Genomic DNA, 22883 nt, shown 5'->3' on the forward strand with positions numbered 1-22883 from the left:
GTGCCATGTGACTTTACTGTATTACAGTGACAAGATGAGCACTAAAAACAATATTAAGGCCGCAATTGACACATTATGGGATATGTCTAAAGAGCATAAACCTTGATAATACAGTGCTGTTTCCACAGCAGGATATTTTTGAAAACGCATTGGTTTTAGCCTTCCGTCTCCACATTAACAGTTTTCAAATCCACAAAAATCTGGCTTTAAAAATATGCCATTTAGGGGGCTAAAATGCATCTGTTACAATTGAGTTTTTATTTATTTTTCTATCCCCATGTTGCGTTTCCACCTAAACAGGAGAAAAAATATCCACATTTTAAAAATATCCAGCTATGTGGAAACAGCACCTAATTGAAGGCATGTTTTAGGTCGGAGAGGTCGGCTGTATGCTACGAGCGAATAATGATTGCAGCCTTGTGCGCCATCCTTCTTGACAAGGGGCAGGTGAAGTGAATGAAGATTGGGGGTGATTTAGCAGCACTCTGTTTTACAGGCTTTTGGAGGTACTGTTGCTGTTTGTGTCCACTGTTAATGGATGTACTTTTCCGAAGATTATGATTTGATTCTGGTACACAACATGCTCATATTCTGTTTTAATAAAAAACAAAAACTTTGTTACAATGGACTGTATTTGACACAAACATTGCACATAATGTATTAGACATACTGTTACTATAAACATTTTTTTCAAAAGCCTGTTGGTTTAGTAGCAGTGTGTTTTTAGTCTTGCGATGTAGTCTGCCTGGACCACAAACAGTCACTGCCAGGCAACTACAGCTGTGTTCAACAGCTGTTCTGTTCTGCAGTCTTTTGTTTCTTCCTGTTCCTGTTCCTGTTCCTCCTTTTCTTCTTGGGTGCGTCTTGTTTAGAGTCCTCCTGCTCTTCTTCATGTGGAGAGCAAGGCTCCTCCTGAGGATCAGGATCATCCTCCTCCATCTTAGCAGCAGTATCAACTGCAGGTGTAGCAACCTCTGGAGGAGTTCTACACAAAGGGAAACATTATATATTAATCAATAGTGCATTATCACTGTGTACAGCCAGACACTTATGTGGTTGCACTCAGTAGGGGAATTTAAAAGAACGGCAAACATACAACAAAAATATACAGAGCTGACATCTACAATGCTTCTGTGAATATTGTGGCAAAGGGGAGCTGGGACTTGAACCCAAAGCTGTACCAAGCTGGGGTTCTGGCAGCTATGCTAAAGAGCCAGGCTTGTTGGCATGACCGTTAGAACTCCCATCACAAATGTTTTTACAAACTTCAATAGCTCCCCATCACTCCTCAATCATATCAAATGACCAAAACATACTGGGATGTGGACTCAATTTTGAATTTCAAATATTCTATATACGAATTTAGAATAGTCCTTTTGAAATTGCAAATTCGGTCTCAAAATCCACACATAAAAATGCAGACCCCACATAAAAACTCTGTATGGGCCTTCAGGGTTCAGGACAAGTTAAGGTTAAGTTAAGAGGTAAACCATCTAATAGAAGAGCCTGGAGTCCTCAATTTCTTTAGAAAAGTTTGTGTGGTAGATGATTTAGCTCTTAACCCTATCCAGACTGGGCGGGGGGAGCTAAAAGTGCCTGCACCAACGTTGATGTCGTATAATTCCTTAATGACTAACGCTACGACTACGAAACTTGGTGACGTTCCTAAAATTTAGTTGGCTACAGTTTAGTACCAAAAGATTATGTTTATCATTTTTGCCGTTGCCATGGCAACGGTTTTCTGACAGGTATGTCTGACCGAAAATCACTGATCTAAGTCTCATTATTGTTCCTTTTTCATATTTTTTTGTTATTTCCAATACAGGGTGTATGCAGGGTTTTAAAAAGTATTAAAAGGTGATAAATTAAAAAGTCAAAATTTAATGGCCTTAAAAGTAGTAAATTTGCTCAAAAAGTATTATTTTTTGAAAAACTAGGTATTCTTTTTTTTTAGTTGTACCATTTTGATAAAAAAAATCTCTTTATTCACTGTTTATCACAGTTTTTTCATACACCAGTGATTCGCCCAACAGTAGCCACCTGACCTAGTTCATAGCAGAGTCGTGCCATAGAAAACAGATTTTTGAACAGCAGTCTGGAATCGCGCTGCTCCCCTTCGGACGTCTTTTTGCAAAACACAAGTGTAGTGTTTAGAAGGTAGAAATTACAAAAGTTGTCTGGAATCGGAATGTCGTGATGGTTGTAAAAAAAAAAAAATAAAGGTAGTGAAAAAGGGTATTAAATGGTAGTAAAGTTGACTTCAACATTGCTGTATATACCCTGCATTAGCATCATACAGCTTTGTGAGCATTAAAGTGGTTTGAAGCATATAATCCTTAAAATTTAAGTGCATTACCTAAATTTGATGGAAAATACATTATGGCGAGATTTTGGGCATTATAATCAGATGATGTCACAATGACATCATAATACCAGATAATGACACAAAAATGATGTCATTCATAGATATCCATATGTAGATCATCTGTCGAAAGTTTGGTGGTCATACCGTACTCCGTTCATGAGTTAGGAGGGGGGGGGGTCAAAAGAGCCCCCCCCCCAGGCCCAGGAATGCCAAAAAAGCCCAGTCTGAATAGGGTTAACTTAACCTTAACTTATCCTGAACCAGCGTTGCAGTATATGCCCCAGTACTGTGTAAAGTAACAATGAAGATTAGTGCAAAGTGTCATAACATTTCTAAATTTGCCCAGCAAATCCGAATAGATTGTTTTTCATTTTCAACATGAAAGGCGTGTCAGAAAGACCCACACACACTATTTACAGCCAGAGAGACTAACATCCGAATATTGTTCAAATAGTTGCCAGGGATTTTCAAATAGTTTGTTCCCCTCCCTAATACATACTGTGTGGGTGTTGTTGCTGGTTGCTGGGTGGTGATGGTTTGAGTTCCGTTGCTGTGCCGTTCAAACATGGCAACAAAGAAGCCGTGGGTGAGAGTCTTGGTGGTGCTGGCCCGCAGGCAGTGTGTGTGTGGGGGCAGCCCCCGCTCTGGCCACTGTGGAAGAAGACGAACCAACCTGCAAGAAAAGACACAGGTCATCGTCTAGAAAAGGGGTGTCAAACTCAAATTGACTGAGGGCCAAAATCAAAATCTGGAACGAAGTCACGGGCCAGACTCCACAATTATTTTTAAAAATGGACTAAAATTGTGCATGCATGCACTCCATACTCATAATTAAATTCCACATACACTCTTTCCCATCATATTTGTTAGTTCAAACGTGTCTACACATCCTGTGACATAGCAAATGTCATGTTCAAGTCATTTTATGCTATAAAATGATGGTGTATGTGGGCCAACTGTAATAGACATTTGAAATTATCTCGCGGGCCAAATAAAATGGCTCCGCGGGCCTAATTTGGCCCCCGGGCCTGAGTTTGACATCCCTGGTCTAGAACAAGTCATTCTCAACCTTTTTTGAATAAACCCCCCCTGGTCCTCATCATAAGCCTGCCGACACCCACCTGCCAAAGTATAAAAAATAAAATAGTAAAGCCCCCGTTGAGAAACACTAGTCTACAACAGTGGTTGTGTGGGTGCAAGGCTCATGATCAAGAAGATTTCCTGTGTGGGCAGGGCACACTCTGGCTTAGGGAAGGTAGCAGAGGCCTGACTTAGATATTTAGAAAGAACACTTCTTATCTTTGACAGCCTGACATACAGAGTACCATGTTAGTTCATACAGAGAACATACACTAGAGCTTTGCAATACACACAGTTACACCAGAAGAAAGCTTATTTTTATTCCAAAAAATGTATTACCATAGTGCAATACTATGCCATTACACATGCATTACTGTATAACAGGAGCTGTCCCTTAATACATTTTAGTAGTACTATTCATAGATGCAGAGCTCTTAACATACTGTATACTTGAAAAGCATCGTGGGGACCATCGGTTCTGTTGCCTCCGCTAAAAGTTCTGAATGTTCAACTTTGATGGTTGCACCGGCTCCGCGTGTATGAATGCAACACACAAAAAGGCAACCTGCATTCTGCCACACACACCCACTGTCAACACTCGATTGTCAGTGGTGCCAGTGTGAACGAAGAGTTAGACTGTATTCTTTTATACACCCCCACTGATGCTAATGTATTTTATATTTTTAAAGGGACACTGTGCAGGAAATGGTCAAAAAAGGTACTGCAACTATGCTGCTCATTGAAACTGGGTTGGCTATCACTAAATTTGATATTTACATGAAAGTTTACTAAGTAATAAACAAATATTTTCTAGTATGGTCCAAGTAGAGTCATTTTTACAGCTAAAGATGGCTATTTTTGGAAATTCAAAATGGCGGACCATGGAGAAGATCCCCCTTTTCATGTATGAAAAGTGCAATTTTTCCAGTCATAATGAATACTTACAATTTGATGGTGGTGGTAAGTATTCATGAAAAAGGTAACATTCGTGAATAGGCAGCATGAATTCTGGAAATAAACAACTAAAAATCTCACACATTGTCCCTTTAACTTAGTATTTTAAATATTTACAATAACTTAGTGTTCTCCTCTTTTGCTTTGTACAAATGCAGCGTTTGAATGCTTGATTTGTGTATTGTGAGATTGTTTAAATGTGCTGTATGTGTTGAAACTGAAGACAAAATTTCACATTGTGACAAAGTATTCATATTCGTTTTCAGGTTTTTCTTATGTGCAAACACCTGATTAACGTTAGCCGGGTGTTTGCACATCATTAAAGCCTGAAAACTAAGCTGCAGTGTACTCCAACCTCTACTTTTAGGTGATTTGTGTCCCACTGTGATAGCCTGATTATCATCGACATTCAAATCTCTTCGAGACTTGGTCTGACCAAGAGCATAACAATTAACATTTCCCAAACGGCATGGTTGGCCCGCCTCCCTTGGTTTGCAAATGGTTGTTTGCTTCCCGACAAAGGAGTTTTTGAGCGACCTACAACACCAACCACCTGGTGAAGTTTGCAGAAGACACAACCCTAGTGGGACTCATCACAAACGGCGACGAGATGCACTACAGGACAGAAGTGGACCACCTAGCCAAGTGGTGCAGCGACAACAACCTCCTGAATGTCAGCAAGACAAAGGAGATTGTTGACAACTTCGAGAAAGGTCCCGCCGACTCCTGCCACTGACCATCGATGGTGCTGCTGTGGAGAGGGTGAGCAGCACAAAATTCCTTGGAGTGCACATCAGTGGGGACCTCTCCTGGACCACCAACACTACATCACTAGTCAAGAAAGCCCAGCAACGCCTCTACTTCCTGCAGAAGCTGAAGTATGCCAGTGCCCCACCAGCCATCATGACCTGCTTCTACAGAGGAACCATTGAAAGCATCATCACCAGCTGTATCACTGTATGGGGCGGGAGCTGCACTGACTACAACAGGAAAGCCCTGCAGCGTATAGTGAACACAGCTGATAGGATCATCAAGGCACCTCTCCCCTCCCTGACACACACACACACACACACACACACACACACACACACACACACACACACACACACACACACACACACACATGGAACTTCTCCATATGACTGCACCTTACCTGCACTCTCTGATCTCCACTTCCAAGAACTGCTTGCACTATGAGACTTGAACCTATGAACTATGCTGCTAAATGCTGCTACTTGACCACTGGACTACAATGGACCATGCTGGACTGCAGTGTGTAGTACAGCAAAGCCTTGACTTTTTTCCACTAGTGGACTGGACCTGCACTACCTCACAAGAACACACACACACACACACACACACACACGGTACTGTACCATGGGACCTTACCTGCACTACCTCAGTCCTGGAACTAAGACAATACAACATGCTGCACACACGATGCTGTCTACTGTCTACTTGCTACTGTCACTGTTATTATTCTATTACTGTAATGTCTACATTCTTTTATATGCATCATATCTTCTGTTTAGATGTTCAATGTTAAATGCTGAATGTTTAATGTTAAATGTTCATTTGTACTGTATTTATTATTGACCACTTACTGTTGCCAGTCTATCACTGTTACCTGTCCTGTCTTGCACTTTATGTCAGTCTGTAAAATGTCAGACCTGTATATGTCTATGTCCTGGCGTGGTATAGAGAGAAAACGTAATTTAATTTTTCCTTGTATGACTTGTGCATATGAAGAAAGTGACAATAAAAGCTGACTTGACTTGACTTGATTTTCGGGAACTCAAATACATTTAGCATTGCTCTTGACCTGACTAGTTGCAATGCCGAAGGTGTTGCATCACTAGGAGGGCGCGGCCTGGCTACCACTGTGATGCACCTGCAAGCTGAGGAATGATGCATAGAGTCCCAATTGCACTATTCGTATTTGTATCCATAATACCTGAAGTTTGGGTTCTGCTGCAGGCAGGCGGTGACCACCTGCTCGTTCTCCTGGCTGTGTATGGAGCAGGTGGAGTAGACCACGCGCTGCACCTGTGGGAAGCTGAGGGCGTGGAGGAGGCAGCGCTGCTGGAATGCGGACAGGGCCGCCAGACGACTGGCCTGCTGCGCGTCTGCTTCCTGCGTCTGCTCCTCCGGCTGCTCCGAGCTCCCGTCACGCAGGCACACCATTCCTACAAGACCAGACCATAGGTAGCGACAGCAAACTTAATACTCTGCCCTTTTTTCATGCGTAGCTTAGCCAGTAAAGTTTGGGCTTTACATACACTGTACACTAGTGGAGTCAACAATTATTGATTCAGCAATGCATTGCAATGCAGGGAAGGACAATTCACTAACCGTGAATGCCATAATCAATGCAACATCAATGCAAGCTGTGGTTAAAAGCACCAATTAAGCGTAATTTAACGGCAGAAAAGATAAATAGAGCTTTGCATTCAAACAGAACCGATGTCTTCAGTTTAATCCTGTCTAAAATCTAGTCCAGTCTATCAAACTGAAAATTGCGCAGGTCTAGGTCACCTGATCCACTGCATGAAGGGTCCAATAGGATGTGCTTCACGTCTCTGTAATCTGCATCCTGCGGGTTCACTTTCAGGAAGTCCTGATTGGCCAGCCGATGACATGTGACTCCAGCTCTGAGTAACAGGGTGCTCATGGTGGACAGGCGCTTGGCATCCAGGTCGAAAGCAAACAGCTTCCTGTAGACACAAAATACACTTGTGAATAAGATGTACAATTTTCTGCCCAACAGTTACAACAGAGAGAATGCAAACGTAATGAGCCGCTCTGGGTTTAACACGGCCAATGCATTCCAACATCTGAACATTCTGATGTTGTGCTAACGGTATGTGTGCTGCTACCCGTGTCATGAATCCAATCAATGCCAAACCAGAAGTCTTCAACTTCTTATGTCAGACAGTCTAAGAATCTCATGGCCATGAGAGATTGCCTACAGCAACTCTACAGAATCATACTGTAATTGAAACTACAGGCAGGAGAAACAATATATAGACATACATACATACATACATACATACATATACATACATACATACATATATATATACATACATACATATATATTATATATATACACACACACACACACACACACACACACATACACACATACACACATATATATACCGTATATATAGGAATCTGTATATAGGACAGAAAATCGTCCATACCCTTTGTTGCCCATGAGAGCGGCGAGGTGGCTGGTCTTGTTGCCAGGTGCTGCACAGGCATCGATGACATGGCTACCAGTGGGGGGATTCAGGAGAAAGGCTGGCAGACAACTAGCCTGAACAAAAAAGTTGAGTTGAAGGGACACTGTGTGAGATTTTTAGTTTATTTCCAGAATTCACGCTGCCTTATCACTAATGTTACCTTTTTCATGAATACTTGCCATCACCATCAAATTCTAAGTATTCATTATGACTGGAAAAATTGCACTTTTCATACATGAAAAGGGGGATCTTCTCCATGGTCCGCCATTTTGAATTTCCAAAAATAGCCATTTTTAGCAGCAAAAATGATTCTACTTGGACCATACTAGAAAATATTTGTTAGCTACTTAGTAAACTTTCATGGAAAGATCAAATTTGGCAATAGGAAGCCCAGTTTCGATAAGCAGCATAGTTGCAGTACCTTTTTTGACCATTTCCTGCACAGTGTACCTTTAAGTAAATATAAGTACAAGCAAAATATCAGTATGTTCCTAAATATGACAATGGTTTACCACTGTGCTTTCTAACTGTGTTACACGTGCTCTAGGGAGATGTTAAGTAGGTAGAAAAGTGGTAGATATAGTATATAAAGTAGAAGTACTCTTACAGATGTAATTACAACACCAGAAGTAGGATATTGCAGAGTTGCATCCATGTAATATCATATCACTAGTGTTGTAATTACATCTGCAACAGCACTTCTACTTCTACTTTATGCATATCAGGGGTGCATTTCTCAAAACCACAGCTCATTTCATTAGCTACTTTGTTGTTTGCAATGCAATTTCCCATTGGCAACTACCCAAGTCTCTAACTAGCCAAGAACTTTGCTTTCGAGAAACACACCCCTGATTAGTAGTAATAAGAGGTGGCAAAAGACTGTGAAAGAGTGACGATTAACACTGTAATTCATACCTTGTCTTGAAGAATGATGTGGCCCGCCTTATACAGGTAATGGTCATGGAAATCCGTTTTGGCTGAGAAAACCAGTAGATTCGGGAGGTGAAGGTCACTGATAAATTCTTTACCGGAGAGCCCAGACAAATCCTGAATCCTGTGAATATAATATGGAAATGCAATAAGCATTGAGAATGCATGTATGGTGTGACAGAGTCTACAATAGTGGTAAGTAAGTAACACACAACAGCTTAGAGTGACCCACTGACCCATAAGCATGTCCCTGGTAGCCAAAGCCCTCTCTCTTGAAGTAGTCAATGACATCCTCCTGAGTCGTCTTCAAGGTGTTCACTCGCACGTACCTTGGTAGCTGATCTGTGTGGGGAGATGGAATTGATCATTTTAAAAAACATAGATGTGAGACATCAACAAGTTTTAAAGGTCTGAGAATAGTACATAGCCTTGTTGATAAAGACACTCTGTTATGCAATCCTTTCTACATTCTTCGATCACATAGGTGCAAATCCAGGGCCCAGTTCAGCGGACTCTATGAACCACAAGACGAGTAGATCAAAGAATTGTACAGTAAAGTAAGATACCCCAAACCAAACCTCTGATCTTCTGTCTAATTCTTTACTTACCCCCTGCATTCTTGACATTGGCTGGCAGGAGGTCTTCGTTGCGGCTGACTTTCTGCTTCACCTTCATTCTTGCCAGGGCCGCTTGGAGGCGTGATCGCTGTTTCAGCATCATAGTCTTCCAGTTCCCCCCACATTTCAGTCCTTGGCCGAAGAGCAGATCGTAGACTAGGACCTGATGGCGGTTGATGAGCATGTTTGTAATTGTTAAAATGTAAGAAAGATCAATGGTGTTTTAGTCGTAGCCCACGTCAGGGTGGTGCAACGGATCACATCTAATGTCACCACTTTATGGCTTGATTTGTTAAGTTGTTTTTGTGTATTATCTAAACATATTAATTGCAGTACATTAATTACCAAGCACTCATTACTGTATGGGTATTATCTGTACCACCTGACATCTGAGAACAAAAAAGGTCATGGACATCTAGGACATGGACACATTCCTCACTTGTGTTTTGATTGGAGATTATTAGAGATAGGCATGACTGTCCCATGCAGCTGCTCATTATATAGACGCCTTGTAGCAGGCTTTCACAACATGAGCATTAAATGTAACATGCATTGTTTTGTAGCCTACCATAGCAGCAGTATACACTAACCCCTGTACCTGTCCTCTGCCAGTGTGAAGAGGACACTGGCCACCATCAACCCACGCAAAGCAGCTGGCCCAGACAACATACCTGGCCGAGTGTTGAAGGATTGTGCAGAAGAGCTGAAGGATGTCTTCACAGACATCTTTAACATCTCTCTGGAGCAAGCAGTCATCCCATCACTTTTCAAAGCTGCTACCATCATACCCGTGCCGAAGAAATCATCACCATCATGCTTCAATGACTACCGTCCTGTAGCACTGACGCCCATAATCATGAAGTGCTTCGAACGGCTAGTCCTGTCACACATCAAAGCCACCCTACCCCCCACCCTGGACCCCTACCAGTTCGCATACCGAGCCAAGCGATCCACGGAGGATGCAATCTGCTCTGCCCTCCATCCAGCCCTCACCCACTTGGACAATAAAGACTCATATGTGAGAATGCTGTTCATTGACTTCAGCTCAGCATTCAATACCATAATACCACAACAACTCATCAGAAAACTGGACAAACTAGGTTTCAGCACCTCCCTCTGCAACTGGCTGCTGGACTTCCTGATGCAGAGACCACAAGCAGTACGGGTAGGGAATAACACCTCAAGCACCCTGACCCTGAGCACGGGGGCTCCGCAAGGTTGTGTTCTCAGCCCCCTGCTGTTCACGCTGCTGACACATGACTGCACAACGACCCACAGCACTAACCATCTAGTGAAGTTTGCGGATGATACAACACTGGTGGGCCTCATCACTAAGGGCGATGAGACCCACTACAGAGAAGAAGTAGACCTGCTGGCCAGATGGTTGCAAAGACAACAACCTCCTGCTGAATGTCAACAAGACCAAGGAGATTGTTGTCAACTTTCAGAGGGTCCAAAAACAACTGCCACCCACTGACCATCGAACGGTGATGCTGTGGAGAGAGTGAGCAGCACCAAGTTCCTTGGAGTGCACATCAGCGACGACCTCTCTTGGACCACCAACACTACATCACTGGCGAAGAAGTCAGCGTCTCTACTTCTTGCGCAAACTAAAGAAGGCAAGTGCTGCACCCTCCATCATGACAACATTCTACAGAGGAACCATAGAGAGCGTCGTGTCCAGCTGCATCACAGTGTGGGGAGGAAGCTGCACGGAGAAAAACAGGAAGACACTCCAGCGTGTTGTGAACACAGCGAAGAAGATCATTGGAGTACCACTCCCCTCCCTGCAGGACATTTACACCGCACGCCTCACCCGAAAAGCACTGATGATCATCAAAGGACACAAGCCACCCTGCACACAAACTGTTCAGCCTCCTGCCCTCTGGAAAGAGGTACAGGCGCCTCCGTTCCCCGTACCACCAGGCTTGCAAGCAGCACGATGCATCAAGCAATCAAGATACTGAACACTCAACCCACTCTCCCTTCACTGTCAGCCTCTAGCCAGCCAGGCCACTGACAACGCTCCCCCCCCTCATCCCCACCACCATATCTTCGACTGAACATTCCACCTGCACTACTACATCTGTGACTGAACTTTCAACCTGCACTAACTCAAAACATACACATGCACACACACACACACACACACACACACTACACACACACACACACACACACACACACACACACACACACACACAACACACACAACACACACACACACACAAGCACACTGCACTTTCTGCACTAAACCCAAACATACACACACTGACACACAACTCATACCTCACACACATACACACACACACACACACACACACACACACACACATACACAGGTACACACACACAGACGCACACCGCACTTTCTACCTGCACTAAACACACACGCACACACACACACACACACACACACACACACACACACACACACACACACACACACACACACACACACACACACACACACACACACACACACACACGCACGCACACACGCACACAAAACACATACAAACACACACACACACATACTGCTGCTGGTGTATTTAATAAAAACCTTTTTTTAATTATTTATTTCTTCAAATGCTACTATTACTATGTCAGAACGCTATAAAGGACTTTTAGAAAAAGAACAACAAAATACCTCCTCTTAATGTATGTTCTCTACAAGTCTTCTGTTGTCCAGTCTTGCACTTTAAAATGTCTGTATGAGCAATGTCTACGTCCATACTGTCTATGTCCATGTATGAGTACTGTCTATGTCTATACTGTCTATGTCCTTACCTAGATTAGTCTATGTCTGCATGGGAGAGCAAGAAACGCAATTTCAAATTCTTTGTATGACCAGTGCATGTAAAGAAATTGACAATAAACTTGACTTGACTTGACTTGACTTGACTAATGTTTTGTTTTCAATTCATTGTAAACAGCTCTTTAAGTTAAAGATTAAACAGCGTTAAAAGTTTAACAGAGACAGCATCAGCAATCAGAGAAAAGTTAAAGGACACACTGGTTGGTAGTTTCTAGTTACCTTAGCGAGACTGATTCGCAGCTTGGTTTCTTTGAGCAGCTTTGTGGTGTCAATAATCTCTTGTATCACTGATGAATACTTCTGTGTTTCGCACACCAGAGCAAAAAGCTGTTTGATGTTCTAAAAAAAAAGAAAATTGTACCCAAAAAAATGATTATTGACAGAATAGTAAAACAGCTCAGCTTGGAACATAGCATGGGAATCTTATGGTTGTGGGTGCATGTTAAGTTACATACCTGAAACTTACTGTCGTACACCAAAGTCTTCACAGCTCCTTGTTTCCGCTCGAATTTATCAAGAATTTCTGCTGCTTTGACGTACAACGCCATATCGATGACCCAGGGGATGTGATCAATTCAAAATTATTACCGTCAACAACTTAAAACATAGATAAACACAGCTATTCGGACATGTAAACCACAGCCCACGTTTGGGCTTGTGTAGAATACACTTTACGACTGCTGTAAACGCGGTAATAATTTACGTCGAGGAAGCTCTCACACTGCCTTACGGCAATAGTCATGCCACTTCTTCACTTGCTTCGCCAGTTTACCTTTACTCCTCGACAGATGTTCTGTGGAATATATTGAAGCAAGTCTGCTGTTATAATGAGTGAAACCCTTTCACATCCAACTAATCCCAAGTATTGATCATTTATGTATAACCTTCCTTTCAGGATAAGCTTTTAGCGTGTGAATGAATCAACGCTGACTCGCGCTGCACAACCTAGAGAGGGTGGAACTTGAGACTTCACAGTGCAACTTGAGTACGAGGACATATCTGATTAGCCAACTGACTTTAGCTGCAAATCCTTGTAACGTGGCAAAAACTTTAATATCAAGATGGAGTTTGCTGCCCTAATAGCTCTTACTTTAGTGATCGGGGCATTGGTGCTACTAGTCTTTGTTGCAGTAAACAAAAGAAAAGGCGAGCTACCTGAAGTAGTGGAACAGAATGAGGACTCTGGTGGTAAGTATCTTCAAAAGGGGTGATGGTGGTTCATTCTAGACATTTCTACATTTGTAATAACTAACAACTAATTGATAGAATTGTAAAGGAAAACGCATAAGTAATCTGACACTGCAGCGAGATAGTTGCTGATGTACTTGCTTAGGTGACGTTGATTTAACTTCTTGTGTGATATTGCATAATATTGTATCACCTCAGTAATTTCACAACGAATGGTCGGGTCCTGGGAAGATTATCCAATAAACGGATTTTAGTTTCCCTCCCAGAGAAGTAGTGTCCGTTATATACAACGTCTTATGATCCCATGCCATCTTCATTTTTTGCAATACTTTTGGTTTAGACCTATTGGACAAAATGAACTATGAATCTTGTTACGTGCAGGTTCTGCTATGAATGGGTAAAGGCTCTAAATTACATTCCTTTACTTGGTAATGGCAAACAAGACTCGAATACCACTATTGTCTTACCCGGTCTATATGCCATATTTCACCTTCCAGTGGAGCAGAACGTGGCCAAACCTGTCCCAGCCAAAAAGCAGAAAGCTCAACAGCGTCCGAGGAAGGAGAAAGTTCAGCAGCACACATTCACTCACCCACTTTTGGCTTCCTCTTTAAAGGTAGGTTCAAGTGTGTCTTTGAGAATACTTATACAAAATGCAATGCATTTTTGTGCATTCATCACCTGTATGATTGATGGGTTGGTTTGTATTTGTTATGCGAGTGTACAATGGTTGCTTTGAACTTTTTATGGAAATGCATGAATGAATGAATGGATGGATGGTTGAGCTGATGCATTACTACTGACAGTGTACCAGAGACAGGGTTGCCAGATGAGCGTGATGATTTCCAGCCCAAAAAAAATGTCAAAACCCGCCTAGAGGCACAACATCCCGCCCAATTCTATTGATTTCTATGGCAAAAAGTGGGCGGGTTTTTCTGATAAATGCCATTTTTACCCGCACACGGCCATCCTAAGCAGCCCAATTGGGCGGGAACCAGCCCAATCTGGCAACACTGACCAGAGAGTGTGTTAAATGTCACATGATGACTGGAACTGTTAGTCTGAGTGCTACTAGATTAAGTAATTGTACCTGAAGACTTGGTTGAATGTGACTCTGATAAGGCTTTCGAGGGATGACAAAATCTTTGTGTATTTTTCTTGGTGTGTTCTCTGAACTTTGAACACTGATAAATGTAGATTATTCAAAGTACTCGCTCCCATTCCACGCAGAAGCCAGGTCAATGTGACATCAGCTGGACTAATGCATAGCAAACAGTGCATTATTTCTATTCTGATAGACTTTGTTTATTATTATTATTATTATTTTGAAAGACTTTAATCAAAAATGTTTTGAAATACTTGAAACACCTATGTGTTTATCAGATGTGATGTCGTCAATCTATTTTCGTTGTGTTCTGCAGGGCCACAGTAGCAGCGTAACCTGCATTGACTTCAGCAGCAATGGCAAGTACCTGGCCTCGTGTGCGGACGACCGCACAGTGCGAATATGGAGCACCAAGGACTTCTTGGAGAGAGACCACAAATGCCTGCGTGCCAACGTAGAACTGGACCATGCCACGCTGGTCAGCTTTAGTCCAGACTCAAGGTACGGGCATTGTTTTACTTCCCCATTCTACTTATGCCTCTTTTCCACTGCCGGTTTTCTGGTAGGCCTACAGCTCAACAAAGCATGACTCGGCCGAGACTTTTTACTTTTCGAATAGACACAACACAACACAGCTCAATCGTAAAGCAAAAAGTGGTGGCCGAGTCGCGCTGTGTCGAGCTGTAGGCCTACCAGAAAACCACCAGTGGAAAAGAAGCATTACAGTACCACTTACAGTACCTTGGTACCACTTTCCGCTTTGCACATTAGCTCAGATCAGGGATGGGCAACTGGAGGCCCGGGGGGGGGGGGGCACATGCAGCTCGCCTCCTCATTCGATAGCTTAAAAAATAATGACCTAATTTTAAAAATAAAAAAAAATAAGATGGCTACTGAATCAATTTAATTATACTATTGGCCAATAGAGTACACTTCTATTCCTTCCAAGCAATATGGGCTGTTATTGAGAAGCCAACTACACCTCAAACTCTGTGAGTTTCCGTCAAATCCGTGGTCATGTGGCTCTCTGATGGCGACAGTGAAAAAAAGATGCCCCACATCACCATACAAGTTGCCCATCCCTGGCTTAGATCAGTGTTTCTCAACCTTTTTTTAGGCGAGGCACCCTTTCAATTCCTGAAAATTTTCAAGGCACCCTAAACCAACAAGCTGTAACATGGCATCGCATCGGATTTCACAAAAGCTTGGAAAAGTAACACATTTGGAGACGTCACACAACCTACGTTCGAAGTTGCAGCTTACTGGGGCGACCTAAATTTACTATATTGTGCGTAAATGGCAGATGAAAGACTCACTGACTAAGCAATTCTTTATTAATTTAGACAAATATGTATTATATGACATAATTTATTTCTCAGCCATGTTTCCCCGGCACCCTGGTTGAGAAACACTGGCTTAGATAATAAAAAACACTATGGTGGAATGATCAAATTTACTGAGATTAGGTTATTGACATCTTCATGAATGTTTATCATACACTGAAATGTATTCAATTAGTCGACATTTGAAACTGTATGGATTAAACTCCGCATGTGCTTTTGGGTAACAGGCCATGAAAGCCATGTGTGTGAGGGCATGTTGTTTGGTGTACACTCAGCCACTGTAGATGTATGAATTTAAAGAGGTCATAAATCGTGTCATACTTCTGGTTGCAGAGCCTTCATTACCTGGTTAGCTAATGGGGACACCATACGCGTTTTCAAAATGGCCAAAAAGGAGGACGGATCATTCAGCTTCACAGCCAACCCAGAGGACTTCCCTCAGAGACACAAAACCATTGTCATCAACATTGGAATAGCAGAAACAGGTTGGTATGATAGCTTTATACTGTAGCTGCTGCATGCATGTCTGTAGATGGTTCTTGTATCAATAACAAAGTGCAATGAAGGAGATTATGTTTGGTGACCACCAGGCTGAAGTGCATTTCTCAAAACCATAGTTGCTACTTTGTTGGTTGCAATGTAATTTCCCACTGGCAACTGCCAAAGTTGCTAACCGGCTAGCAACTACGCATTCGAGAAACAAAACCCTGATTACCTACCATTTTGTTCACCTTAATTTGCTTCTGGATGGATAAATGGTCCTCCCTGTACTGCTTATTTTCCACCGCAGGTAAATTTATCATGAGTGCCTCAAGCGACACCACTATCCTGGTGTGGGACCTTAAAGGAGAAGTGTTGGCCTCCATCAACACCAACCAGATGAATAACGCCTATGCATCCATCTCACCTTGTGGAAGGTACGCTGTTCATCTTTACTAGTCATTGCAAATGATGACTTAACTCCTATTCTTAGCCAAATATTCACAAAGGCTGTGTAGTCAACTGGTATATGATATTGCTTTGGTTGATGAGGCTTCTTGTTTGTGTTTTGGATTTGTTCCAGGTTTATTGCGTCCTGTGGGTTCACCCCTGACGTTAAGGTGTGGGAGGTGTGCTTTGGCAAGAGTGGCGAGTTTAGAGAGGTCGTGCGAGCGTTTGACCTCAAAGGTCATTCGGCAGGTGTCCATTCCTTTGCCTTCTCCAACGACTCCCGCAGGTATGGCAACCCCAAGTATCTGCTTCACATTTACTACATTTAGCTGTATTTAATTAAATGTTTCAGGCATTTTTTTGCATCTTTTTAATATAACAGTGAGTGCTGGTCTAAGTGTCTCGATGTGAGCTCCCACGGTAAACTGAACTGAAGGTTACAGGCCTGACCGTGGCCGGACTACATCCAGTTTTGTGATTTCATTTCATTATAGTGAACTCAACATACCGTATACAGGTAAACAAAAGTGTCCAAACTACAACCTTGGGTAATGTTTATTCACAAACCTGACTCACATTGGTGTTATAGTGCTAAATTGCAGCACAACTATTATTATGTATTATAGTAGTCCTTGTGCACAACCTTTCAGTTGTCCAGGTGCAGGTGTAAGGCAGGAAAACTTGATCAATGTAAAAAGTTCATTAAACACTGCACACTGGACACTCTTTTTTCTTTTTCTTTTTTTTCACATAAAAAAAGAACAGTATCTGCGGTGTTAATTGAACTTTTTATATAATTATTTATTATTTTAATGGCACTGGAGTCAGAGCTTTCAATGTCGTTGTGAATGGGCATAGTGTAAATCAGTGGTTCTCAACTGGAACAGTCTTGGGACCCACCATTTTCCACTCTCCTACCCAATTTTTTTACCGTTCAAGTCAATTCAATGCAATTCTCAAAATGTAATCAAGATTCGAATGACTGGTTACGCGCTATCTATCTCGCATAAACATTCAGATTGTATCTATGACGACAGATGACACAGCATACCTGCCGACCATTACGCATTTTGTGTAGCAGATACGAATTTTGACATCAAACTACGGCGCTGTCACTTCAAAATACGGGAAAACCCAATAGCAAAGTGTATTCACGGGCCCTTATATTATTTCTCTGTAGACTTGCAACCAGCCAGAGCCGTAGATATGGCTCTGCTTGCAACTCTCGCGCTGGCCTTTCCATTGGCCAGCAACGTGTGGGGGGGAAATATTGACCAATCAGAGCGCTGGTGTAATAGCTAGGGGTCTTCATTTGTTGTCGCTCCGCTCGAGTCGAGGTATCAGCTGCAGATAAAAAAGTTTGCTTCGAAGACACAAGCAGAGAGACTACTCCTATAATCTCTGACACAAGTGTCCTCCTCCTGTCATCATATATTATCCATCTTGGTGCTGTCGCTGTAGTTTTACAAGTGAGCACCGTCAAATTCACCGTTTCAAAGGTAAATGGGCTTTGAGAAAGGTAGCCTCTATAGCGATTATAGGAATAGTGAATTGCGTCCAGTTGCTAAATCCGTAAACTTATGAAAATAAATAAAGCTCGAGGTCTGTCGTCCTGAACATAATGTTTCATCCAATGTTTCGCCGTATTTGACGGCAATATGTTGGTACTTTTTTTGATATTGGACCGAAACGAGATTACTTCCGAATGAGAAAATGTGGTCGACTGCTGACTATTACTGCGCTATAAATTAGCAGATTAGCAGCGAACTAAATTCGGTTTCCCTTTGCGTCGGATCATTTTAACTGGGGGAAATAAAGCGATAGTTCTAACGGTTGTGCTCGGAGTCCGTAATCTACCATGACACCGTATAAAGACATAATAGCTAGGAATACTGGAGCCGTGGCCCATTCTGTGAACAGGTACAGGTCTTGTGCGTCATACCAAAATATGCTTGACTCCATGACGAACTATCCGTAATCACGTATGGCAATCTATTAATAAAATATATTATCCTGTCATCATGTATGTGCAGAACACTGAACAATAGCCAACTCATGACGGCAAATGAGGGTAGATAGGCCAATATGTAGAGAAGTGAAAAAAGAAGCGTGCATGCACCTCAAAAGTTACTGTGGAAGTTCCAAGCAGTGGCCATTAGCCCTCGTCCATCAGTAGAGCCACATGACGTGTAGGCTACTGAATGGATGCAAGTGTGATTTTGATGTTAGCCCCCAAGGTAATAATATTAACCTGATATTATCCTAGCCTAGATAACACCTGTCTTCATCTTTTTCTCTACAAACTGCTGATACTGCTTCACAGTAGGTGACAACATCACCATTTATTAATATTGGGGGAAATGATGTAAGAATCATTGCAATTCAACTTTTTGTTCATAAAAATCACTGAAATGCCTCTGTATCATATAATCAAATTATAAATTTCCCTACATGTACCTTCTACAGCCAAAAAATAATAAGCAAATGCTTCAATTTCATACTCGATTCCAGCTCCTTAACACCCCCCAAGTGACCAAATGCTCTGTTTGGCTGGTACATAGGATAACTTACTAGTCAGACTGGTGGTATGTTTGACTTGTAAGATTAACAGCCATATTGGCTGGTGATCAATAAAGTTAATTTAGAGGCCTGAATTCCAGCACACTATATCATAGCATTTTATTGGTGTCATGGTGTGAAACAAAAAAAAACATCTTCCATGAAAGTTTAATAATGTATGGTAGTTCAAAGTACTGTGAAGAGCAAGATAATCTGGTGAAATTGCCAGATACACGGGATGTTAGGCTAAAATGCATTAAAATGCAGGAAATTGCATCTAAGGAAAGCTCATTTTTTTCTGGGGGAGGACCCCTACTCTCCTTGCCTGAGTGAAGTGTCCCATATTTTCCCCCTTGACATTTGGCAACCCAAGGTGTGCAAAACAAAGTAGCCCCTCAGATGGGCCCGTCGCGCTGCGTTGACCACATTTTCTCACTTGTAGGTATTTGTTGCGCCGTGAATTGCCGCGCCGCGATAAATTGCTACTCAAAAAAAAAATTCAAGGTTGGCAGGTATGACACAGAGTTCACTAGCCTATCAAAATAAAAGTTGTAAATTGTTGCAGGAAAAGTTGGATTTTTTTTTTTTTAGAATTACGTTTTTTTTTACACCAAGGCTCCGCGACCCACCCATGACCCCTCCGTGACCCACTTTTGGGTCGCGACCCACCAGTTGAGAAACACTGGTGTAAATGGTACATGTAAATAATGGCAATAAAAGGCATTCTATTATATTCAACACTAAAATATGACTCTCTCCCTCCGCCCCACAGGATGGCGACGGTGTCCAAAGACGGCACGTGGAAGCTGTGGGACACGGACGTGGAGTACAAGAAGCAGCAGGACCCCCGGCTGCTGCGCACCGTGCCCTGCAAGTCCTCGGAGGGCAGCCGGGTGGCGCTGTCCCCCGACGGGCGCGTGGTGGCCATCTCCAACGGCTGCGACGTGGCCATGTTCAACGCCACCTCGGGCGAGCTGGAGCAGGAGTTCCACGGCGTGCACGCCGAGGAGGTCAACCACCTCCGCTTCGACATCAACGGACGCTTCCTGGTGTCCAGCGGCGACCGCGCCATCCGCGTCTTCCACAACGTGACGGGCTACCGCGCGGCCATCCAGGACATGCAGGAGATGCTGAAGAAGGCCTCCAACGAGGGCATGAAGCAGCGGCTACAGCAGCAGATCAAGGAGGCGCAGAGCGCCCTGGACGCTGTGCTGGCTGGCGGCCACTGAAATAGACAAACGTTTGTATGCTGCTGCAGCTGCTGTTTGTTGCTGCCGTGGGGTGGGGTGGACATGGGACGGGGATGGAAAAGTGGTAGCGGATGGAAGTGGAGTGGAAACTTTCCAGTTGTGGAGAATGGCTGGGGATGTGTCCAGTTGTGGTCATCTCCTTGCCTGGCCGTGTTTAGACCCAATGATCGTCTATTAGAATAATATAAGTCAAACTCTGCCCATTCAATGCAAAGGAGTGTGCTCAAGTTCTGTCTCCCAAGGGGGCGTTGTCCCATCCTTCTTCTTCTTTTTCTGTGGTGTTTGGTGGTTGCTTGCATAAAATGTGTACTACTGCCATCTACAGCAGAAAGTTAACTCAATGTATTCTCAACTGTAAGTCTCCTAACCGAAGGTCTCCTGAAGGGGCGTTCACCTCACGTCCCATGGATCCCGGAAAACTATGTGCCTGAAGAATCTTACTCTATTAGACGATCATTGCTTAGACCCACATCGGCGGCAAACAAACGAATGTCACTGCCATACCTGGGCAACTGGGTATGAGGGACAAAAACGGACACTCAACTTCATTTAATGTGGCTATAGCATGGCCAGTCAAGTCATCTCTTCTTGTCCTCCACCTCCTCTTCTCCTCCAACTTGTAAAGGAATGGTGGCGGTTTCTGTCTGAGCTTCGGCCTGTCTGCCTCATCCTCCACATCTACGTCCATCCTCGCCATCAGGCTCCATCTCCGTCTCCTCCTCTCTCACCATTTCCCAATGTCAAGTGTTTTAGCCTTGGTAGTGCGTGAAACACCCAGTGATTGGATAGTCTTTGATGAACTCTGCGGAGTATCCAATCACTAGGCATTTCTCGCTCTACCAAATCTGGTGTGGAGATGTGGCCGCCGATGATTACCGGTATATAGTGCAGCGGCTTACCAAAACAATCGTTCAGTTTGTGATACAAGCATGAAAATTGATACACATGTAGCCAAAGGCATTCTAAAAAGAACTGGATATGGAGCCATCGTGAATTTTCAACATGGTGGCCATATCAGCCATTTTTCAAAATGGCCACCAGCAACAACAGTTTTCTTACGAGTAATGGATATAATATGACATTTTAGACATATTTACCATTCATACTACTTGGTAAATGTCTTATGGATCATTTAAAAGTTGTCATGAATATTCAAGATGGCCGCCATTTTCAAGAAAAGGCCATTACGGTTACGGAGCTGAAAACAGCATGAAATTTAGAACGCTGCTTCCTTACGACCCAGTACTGTACTGTACTTTACTATACTCTACTATACTGTACTGTAATGTGAAATACCATACTGTACTGTACTGTATGCTACTGTACTGTACTGCACACTACTGTACTGTACTACACTCTACTATACTGTACTGTACTGTAATGTGAAATACTGTACTGTACAGTACTGGACTATACTGTATGCTACTGTACTGTACTGTACTTTGCTATACTGCAACGTAGTGTATGCTACTGTACTATACTGTACTGCACCGTACTGTATGCTACTGGACTGTACTACACTCTACTGTACTTTTCTATAGTGCACTGTACTGTATACTACTGTACTGTACTGTACTGCACCGTACTGTATGCTACTGTTCTGTACTGTACTATACTCTACTGCACTTTTCTATACTGCACCGTACTGTATACTACTGTACTATATTGTACTGCACCGTACTGTATGCTACTGTGCTGTACTGTACTACACTCTACTGCACTTTTCTATACTGCACCGTACTGTATACTACTGTACTGCACTGTACTGTACTTTTCTATACCGCACCGTACTATGCTACTGTACTGTACTGTAGTGTACTGCACAGTACAATTATAGAACTGAAACATGTAGAGCATTCTGAGGTCATGTACAATAGAAAGCAAAAAAGTGTAGTGGGAATGACTTATGTTACTGTTGCCACTCAAACTCTTGAAGGTTATGTCATGTGGCATTCATGTCAAGTTCATGTGAAGTCATCTGACATTTTGTTATTAGATGTTAGATATTTCTCTCTTCTGTGGGTAAGGGTGGCACATGTTGTCCATCAGCTGTCTGTTTTGAAGTAGCAATTTAAGTACTCACTGACTAACTGTAATGCAACTTGTGACACAATTACTAGGTGAGGACTTGTTTGCAAATTCAGGGGAAAAAAACAATTGACCTCTGCCTACTTACTCAACACTTACTTAGAAAACATTTCCATTTAATTTGAACTGAAGACATACTGTAGCCTACATGTATATTGAGTAATCTCTATGTAATGCCATTCTAAAGATGGCTGAAATGCACTCAGTATATGCACAATGCTACTTGTGAGAATGTAGAATTAGGTGATCTTGTGGGTTCTTCATACATATGAAGAGGTCCTGTCTTTTACCCTCTCTCATATAAAAAATATCTGTTATGGAAAATAGAGGATGGAGAACCTGCTACCTTGGACATCATCTTGCACTGACACTTCCCCATTCAGATGCTGAGCGAGCATTAGCAGCAGT

General features: G+C 42.7%; 2 protein-coding genes across 2 annotated transcripts; one reads left to right on the forward strand and one right to left on the reverse strand.

Moving 5' to 3' along the window:
* Positions 1-581: 581 nt before the first annotated feature.
* Positions 582-12681, reverse strand: nsun5 (NOP2/Sun RNA methyltransferase 5). The gene is made up of 10 exons (XM_063203201.1): positions 12468-12681; positions 12232-12351; positions 9186-9357; positions 8814-8919; positions 8563-8701; positions 7606-7721; positions 6935-7113; positions 6354-6585; positions 2865-3038; positions 582-985 (listed from the first exon to the last, which is right to left on the reverse strand). Exons 1-10 carry the CDS (start codon positions 12558-12560, stop codon positions 787-789), a joined length of 1530 nt encoding a protein of 509 aa, XP_063059271.1. The 5' UTR covers positions 12561-12681; the 3' UTR covers positions 582-786.
* A 73-nt stretch (positions 12682-12754) lies between these two features.
* Positions 12755-21265, forward strand: tbl2 (transducin beta like 2). The gene is made up of 7 exons (XM_063202453.1): positions 12755-13200; positions 13698-13816; positions 14622-14806; positions 15982-16133; positions 16439-16565; positions 16712-16864; positions 19910-21265. Exons 1-7 carry the CDS (start codon positions 13074-13076, stop codon positions 20364-20366), a joined length of 1320 nt encoding a protein of 439 aa, XP_063058523.1. The 5' UTR covers positions 12755-13073; the 3' UTR covers positions 20367-21265.
* Positions 21266-22883: the final 1618 nt, after the last annotated feature.

The sequence above is a fragment of the Engraulis encrasicolus genome, chromosome 7, assembly GCF_034702125.1.
Source record: "Engraulis encrasicolus isolate BLACKSEA-1 chromosome 7, IST_EnEncr_1.0, whole genome shotgun sequence".
Classification (NCBI taxonomy): Eukaryota; Metazoa; Chordata; class Actinopteri; order Clupeiformes; family Engraulidae; genus Engraulis; species Engraulis encrasicolus.

Coding starts and splice junctions, on each gene's coding strand:
- tbl2 (XM_063202453.1), top strand. CDS start 13,074: ATGGAGTTTGCTGCCCTAATAGCTCTTACTTTAGTGATCGGGGCATTG. Junction 13,817..14,621: donor TTTTGGCTTCCTCTTTAAAG/GTAGGTTCAAGT, acceptor TGTGTTCTGCAG/GGCCACAGTAGCAGCGTAAC. Junction 14,807..15,981: donor AGCTTTAGTCCAGACTCAAG/GTACGGGCATTG, acceptor TTCTGGTTGCAG/AGCCTTCATTACCTGGTTAG.
- nsun5 (XM_063203201.1), bottom strand. CDS start 12,560: ATGGCGTTGTACGTCAAAGCAGCAGAAATTCTTGATAAATTCGAGCGG. Junction 8,920..9,185: donor CAATGTCAAGAATGCAGGGG/GTAAGTAAAGAA, acceptor CTCCCCACACAG/ATCAGCTACCAAGGTACGTG. Junction 7,114..7,605: donor GCTCTCATGGGCAACAAAGG/GTATGGACGATT, acceptor TTGTGTCTACAG/GAAGCTGTTTGCTTTCGACC.